At 42.7% G+C, this 7,145-nt stretch overlaps 1 protein-coding gene and 1 non-coding gene across 3 annotated transcripts in view; both read left to right on the top strand.

The window, feature by feature from the left end:
- The first annotated feature begins 539 nt into the window (after positions 1–539).
- Positions 540–7,145, top strand: part of PPP1R13B (protein phosphatase 1 regulatory subunit 13B) — a 68,062-nt gene continuing 61,456 nt past the window's right edge. For both annotated transcript variants that reach the window (XR_009210185.1, XM_032134606.2), the window contains exon 1: positions 540–687. Coding sequence is in view for 1 of the 2 variants with exons in the window: in XM_032134606.2 (XP_031990497.1) it covers positions 540–687 (148 nt within the window). In the remaining variant the exon portion in view is untranslated. The remainder of the gene's footprint in view (positions 688–7,145) is intronic.
- LOC116456460 (small nucleolar RNA SNORD51) lies at positions 707–786 on the top strand. The gene has a single exon (XR_004244688.1). It is a non-coding gene; the product is annotated as a small nucleolar RNA SNORD51 (small nucleolar RNA).

A 7,145-nucleotide genomic window follows, 5' to 3' on the forward strand; every position in this document is an offset into this window, starting at 1 on the left:
GCTATAAAAGAGAATTTACCCAGGTTTTATTCTGGACTTTTTATGGTTTTAGGGTTTGTATCTAAATATTTGATCTATTAGGAACTTATGCTAGTGTACGATATATGGTGTGAAACCATTTTTTTCCAGATGGATATATTTTGCTCAGACATCACTCATTGTATAGTCATTTTCCCTCCTTGATTTTTGAGATACCTACCTCATCGTTTGCCATTTTTTTCATAGATAAAATTGGGTCTATTTCTGGGGTATGACTTTGCCCCATTGATCTATATATCTACTGCTGTCTTGTTGTTTTGAGGCTTTATAATGATCTGGTATTGCTCTTTCTTTTCTGTTACTCTCCTCATTTGGAATTTTCCTGACTTGTCTTTTTCATCTTTCTGCATGAACTTTAGAATCAGCTTATCTATTATTTCCAGAAAATAATCCTGTAGGCATTTTGGGGGCGGGGCGTGGGTAGAGAGAACACTTTAAATTTACAGATTAATCTCTGTGATAAGAAATCTAAATTATAGCTTTACTCTTTTCTCTTACAGATGATATTAACCGTTTTCTTGAGCAACAATGAACAGATTTTAACAGAAGTTCCTATAACACCAGAAACGACCTGTCGAGATGTTGTAGAATTTTGCAAGGAACCTGGAGAAGGCAGCTGCCATTTAGCTGAAGTGTGGAGGGGAAATGGTATGTATTAGGTCCTGTAAAGGTTGTTACATGAATAGAATCAAATCACCATCTTTTAGCTAAACTTGTGATGGATTTGCTTTTTTTCTGATAAAGCTGGGGAAAAAAGGTAACTAAGTACATATAATTTAGTATTTATCAAATGGAAAATATTGCTTCTAGTTCTTAGTTATCTGTGGTAATAAAGAATTGAGTAACTAAAATAAATGTAATTATATTGCACAGGACTGAGTTTTACAAAATGCTTTTTTCTATACTTTTTTTTTTTGGAAACAGGATCTCACTCTGTCTCCCAGGCCAGAGTGATAGATGTGTGGGCTGTCTCTTTTTTTTTTTTGGCTATTATGAATAATGCTCCTATGAACTTTCATGTACAAACTGTTTTTGTTTTTGTTTTTGTTTTCCTACATGGAGTCTTGCTCTCTCCCGCAGGCTGGAGTGCAGTGGCATGCTCTTGGTTCACTGCAACCTCCGCCTCCTGGGTTCAAACGATTCTTGTGCCTCCGCCTCCCAGTAGCTGGGGCTATAGGCGCGCACCACCACGCCTGGCTAACTTTTTGTGTTTTTAGTAGAGTCGGGGTTTCTCCATGTTGCCCAGGCTGGTCTTGAACTCCTGAGCTCAGGCAATCCGCCCACAATGGCCTCCCAAAGTGCTTGGATTACAGGCATAAGCCACCGCGCCTGGCAATGTACAAGTTTTTGTGTGGACATATATTTTCAGATCTCTTAGGTATAAACCTAGGAATCTCTGGGTCATATAGTAATTCTGTGTTTAACCTTTTCAAGAACCACCAGACTATTTTCTAATGCAATTGCTGCATTTTACATTCCCTGCAGCAGTATACGATGTGGAGAATTTCTGCACATTCTCATCAACACTTGATACTGTCTGCTTGAGTTTAGCCATCCTAGTAGTTGTGAAGATATGTCTTATTGTGGTTTTGATTTGCATTTCCCTAATGACTGATGATGGTGAAAATCTTTTCATGTGCATATTGGCCATTTGTATTTCTTCTTTGGAGAAATGTCTATTCAGTTCCTTTGCCTATTTTTTTTTTATTTTTATTTTTTTGAGACAGTGTCTTTCTCTGTTGCCCACGCTGGAGAACACTGGCACAATCCTGGCTCACTGCAGCCTCCACCTTCTGGGTTCAAGCAGTGCGCCCACCTCAGCCTCTCTTGTAGCTGGGACTACAGGCGTGCGCCACCATGCCCAGCTAATTTTTGTAGAAACAGGGTTTTGCCATGTTGCCCAGGGTGGTCTCAAACTCCTGGGCTCAAGTGATCCACCTGCCTGGACCTCCCAAAGTGCTGGGATTACAGGTGTGAACCACCACGCCCCACCCCATTGCCCATTTTAAAAATGGGTTATTTGTCTTTTTGTTAATGAATTGTAAAAGTTCTTTATGTATTCTAGATACAAGTCCCTTATAGGTATATAAATTACAATTTTTTTTGCAAGGTCTTGTGCTTTTTACTTAGAATTCAGAGTAAAGAATTTTAAGGATACATGGAGAGAAATTTGACTTTGATAAACGTTGGACTATTACTAAATTAGAAGTAAAAGGACAGGCCCTCAATTGTTAGCCAATGACAGCTACAGGAAGCAGGCAGTTAAGTAATTGTAATTAACGTTTTTTTTGAGACGGAGTCTCGGTCTGTTGCTCAGGCTGGAGTGCAGTGGCCCGATCTTGGCTCACTGCAAGCTCTGCCTCCCAGGTTCATGCCATTCTCCTGCCTCAGCCTCCCGAGTAGCTGGGACTACAGGCGCCCGCTACCACGCCCGGCTACTTTTCTGTATTTTTAGTAGAGACGGGGTTTCACCTTGTTAGCCAGGATGGACTCGATCTCCTGACCTTGTGATCCGCCTGCCTCGGCCTCCCAAAGTGCTGGGATTACAGGCGTGAGCCACCGTGCCCAGCCTGTAATTAACGTTTTTAAGGGGAGCAATGTTAGAGCCTGATCATTCATTCCATTGTTTTTTTTCTTCTCTAGCGTCTTAGCACTTTTGTTCTCTGTTACTTATCACTTCTGATTCCTCATCTGCCTTCCCATTGTAAGGGAATAAAATTTTTACATAAGTATTATAGCCCTAAATGGTCTATGGCCTCTTGAGAATGCTTCTCTCCCTCATATGAGTCACTCAGTTGGTGCCATCCTTGTCTCCTAGCCCATCTCAAATCATAACTTAGTTTTACCTCCTCAAGGATGAGGACTACCACCCTGGAGCACAGAGTCACAGCACAGTACATTTACCATGGCTTTTGTACATGCTCCTTCATTGTCTAGAACAATCCCTAGGAGCTTGGCTAACATCTATTTATTCTTTGCCTCTCATCCCTTCTGTGAATCTCAAAGGTTGTTAGTGTCCCTGTGCTCTAATACTGTGCTGTAATACTGTTGTAGTATTTATCAAAATATGATACAGGTTGGGCACGGTGGCTCATGCCTCTAATCACAGCCCTTTAGGAGGCCAAGGCGAGTGGATCACTTGAGGCCAGGAGTTGGAGACCAGCCTGGCCAGCACGGCAAAACCCCATCTCTACTAAAAATACAAAAAATTAGCCAGGCATGGTGGCACACGCCTATAGTCCCAGTTTCTTGGGAGGCAGGAGAATCCCTTGAAACCTGGAGGCGGAGGTTGCAATGAGCCGAGAGTGTGCCACTGCACTCCAGCCTGGGCAACAGAGCGAGACTGTCTCAAAAAAAAAAAAAAAAAACATAATGTAGTAGTAGTTTTCATCTCTATCTTGTTGGATTAAAATTCCTGAAGGCAGGAACTTGTCTGTTGTTCACCATTATATCCCCAGTGCCCAGCCTAGTGTTCATAGAAGGCACTTAGTAAACACAGATTAGTAAGTAAAATGGCCAACAAAGCTGGATCTAGGAAGAAGAGAAGGTAACTTCCAGTGGATGCCATCAAAGTGAGAGGGAAAGCACTGTAACAGACTTTCTCAGTCCTTTTACCTAGAGGAACCCTTACAGAGATATATTTTTTTTAGGTTTCAGAGAATGCTCATGTAAAACTTACTGCACCTGGCCAGGCACTGTGGCTCACTCTTGTAATCCCAACACTTTGGGAGGCCGAGGCGGGTGGATCACCTGACGTCAGGAGTTTGAGACCAGCCTGGCCAACATGGTGAAACCCCGTCTCTACTAAAAAACCAAAAAATTAGCTGGGCATGGTGGTGGGCACCTGTAATCCCTGCTACTCGGGAGGCTGAGGCAGGAGAATTGCTTGAACCTGGGAGGCAGAGGTTGCAGTGAGCCAAGATTGTGCCACTGCACTCCAGCCTGGTCAACAAAAGTGAAACTTCATCTCAAAAAAAAAAAAGAAAAAAAAATTACTGCACCCGTAACTGCTGACATTAGTATGATCAGTATGTCATAGATAGAATCCTTCAATAGTAATTATCAGTGCTTTCCAGTAGAGCTATTTCACTGTGGATCTGTGCATTATTTTGCTAAGGCTGCCGTAACAAAGTGCCACAGACTGGGTGGCTTAAACAACAATAATTTATTTTCTCACAGTGATGGAGGCTAGAAGTCTGAGATGAAGGTGTCAGCAGGCTTGGTTTATTCTGAAGACTCTCTCTCTTTGACTTGTAGATGGTTTTCTTCTCTTCCCTGTGTCTTCCCTCCATGCCTGTCTCTGGACAAACCACCTCCTCTTGTAAGGACACTAAGTCATACTGGATTAGGGGCCACTTTGATGACTTCATTTTGACTTCTTGCCTCTTTAAAAATCCTATCTCCAAATACAGTTAAATTTCGAGGTACTTGAGGTCAGGACTACAACGGATGAATTTAGCGGGGACACAGTTCAGCCTGTAACAGTCTGTTAATTTGGCCAGGTCATTAGCTACTCTGTGTGGGCCCCTTCCCCACACAGGTGTCAGTTCTAATGCCAGTCAGTAAGATAGATAGAACCTTCCATTTTTATCTTTTGTTAAGTTTCCTGCTTGAGCTTTTTTAACCTTATTTAAGTTCCTAAAAGTCTTATAATAGATTTCCATTATACAAGATGCTAATTAGGTATATTTTATATTACATGATATGTATAGGGTAGTTAGTCCATTTTCATACTGCTATAAAGAACTGCCAGAGATGGGATAATTTATAAAGGAAAAAGGTTTAATTTATTCACAGTTCTGCAAGGCTGGGGAGGCCTCAGGAAACTTACAATCATGGCAGAAGGCGAAGGGAAAGCAAGGCACCTCCTCCACAAGGTGGCAGGAAGGAGAAATGTCAAGTGAAGGGGGAAGAGCCCCTTCGAAAACCATCAGTTTTCATAAGAACTCACTCACTATGATGAGAAACCACCTCCATGATTCAGTGACCTCCATCTGGTCTCTCCCTTGACATATGGGGATTATGGGGGTTACAATTCAAGATGAGATTTGGGTGGGGACATAAAACCTAACCAGATCAGTAGTGTTTTTCCTTTCCTTTTCTCCCTTCTCTTCCCTTCCCCTCCTTTCCCTTTTTTTTTTTTTTTTTTTTTTTTTTTTTGAGAGGGATCTCACTGTCACCCAGGTGATCAGGCAATCGGTCATGACGCCTCCGGTTCAGCCTTCTCCTGCCTCAGCCCCTCCGTAGTGGGATCTGGCTAATTTTTTGTGTTTTTAGTAGAGATGGGGTTTCACCGTGGTCTCGATCTCCTGACCTCGTGATCCGCCCGCCTTGGCCTCCCAAAGTGCTGGGACTACAAGCGTGAGCCACCGTGCCCGGCCTCCCTTCCCCTTTTCTATGACAGAGTCTCACCGTGTCGCCCAGGCTGGAGTGCAGTGGCGCATTCTCAGCTGACTGCAACCTCTGCCTCCCAGGTTCCAGTGATTCTCCTGCCTCAGCCTCCCCGAGTAGCTGGGACTACAGGCATGCGCCACCATGCCCGGCTAATTTTTTGCATTTTTTAGTAGAGACGAAGTTTCACCATATTGGCCAGGCTGGTCTTGAACTCCTGACCTCGTGATCCACCTGTCTCGGCCTCCCAAAGTGCTGGGATTACAGGCGTGAGCCACTGCACCCAGCCTCTTTTTCTTTTTTTTGAGACAGAGTCTTGCTCAGTTGCCCAGGTTGGAGTGAAGTGGTGTGATCATAGCTCACTGCAGCCTTAAACTCCTGGGCTCAAGGGATCCTTCCATCTCAGCTTCCCAAGTAGCTGGGAGCACAGGCAAACTGCATAGTGCCCGGACAGTCCTTTTATTTATTTATTTTTTGTAGAGACAGGGTCTTGTCATGTTGATCGGGTTGTGTTTTTTCTGCTTTAAAACAAAAATTATGTTCGGTTAAACTTTCTTATAATTAAAAAAATATAGCGAAGCTTTCTTGAAATTAATCTTCTCAAAATTTTGCCAGATGCAGTAGCTCACACCTGTCATCCCAGCACTTGAGGCCAAGGCGGGCAGATTGCTTGAACCCAGAAGTTCGAGACCAACCTGGGCAATATGGCCAAACCCCATCTCTACAAAAAATACAGAAATTAGCTGGGCATGGTGGCACATGCTTGTAGTCCCAGCTACTTGAGAGGTTGAGGTGGGACGATCGCTTGAGCCCAGGCTGAGATGGGACGATCGCTTGATCACGCCATTGCACTTCAGTGCTCCAGCCTGGGTGACAGAGGACAGAGTGCGACCCTGTCTTTAAAAAAAAATAAAAAAGCCGGGCGCGGTGGCTCACGCTTGTAATCCCAGCACTTTGGGAGGCCGAGGCGGGCGGATCACGAGGTCAGGAGATCGAGACCACGGTGAAACCCCGTCTCTACTAAAAACACAAAAAATTAGCCGGGCGTGGTGGCGGGCGCCTGTAGTCCCAGCTACTCAGAGAGGCTGAGGCAGGAGAATGGCGTGAACCCGGGAGCCGGAGCTTGCAGTGAGCCGAGATTGCGCCACTGCACTCCAGTCAGGGTGACAGAGCGAGACTCCGTCTCAAAAAAAAATAAAAAAAAAAAAAAAAAAAAAAATAAATAAATAAATAAATAAATATGTATCTATCTATCTATACACACACACACACACACACACACACACACACACACACACATGAATAGAGGGAAACAATAAATTTCTGTTAAATAACTGGCTTAAGACAGAATGGGTTTTAACTTATTAGGTTATATTCAGACTTGGTAGATTTAAATATAGGTTGTAAATTGATTTTAATAAATGTAAAAGTTTAAAAGTTGATTTTAATGTAAAAAAATGAAAATTTATTGACAATGTTGATTAGTAAAACAACTAAAAATAAAGCTACTAAATGATAAGCCAAAGCAATATGAATAAAAGTGTGGCCTAAGACACAATTTTATGCAAAACTGAGAAACATGATTTAGCTAAATATAGGCCTTGCAGTTAGAAAAGGCCAGTATACATGCTTTTAAAAATCTTTTTATAGGCATATGTGTATATAAAAAAATGCTGCTTTCAAAACTAAAAATATGGAATGAAATTTACTTCTAT

This window comes from Hylobates moloch, unplaced genomic scaffold (genome assembly GCF_009828535.3).
Source record: "Hylobates moloch isolate HMO894 unplaced genomic scaffold, HMol_V3 SCAFFOLD_16, whole genome shotgun sequence".
Classification (NCBI taxonomy): Eukaryota; Metazoa; Chordata; class Mammalia; order Primates; family Hylobatidae; genus Hylobates; species Hylobates moloch.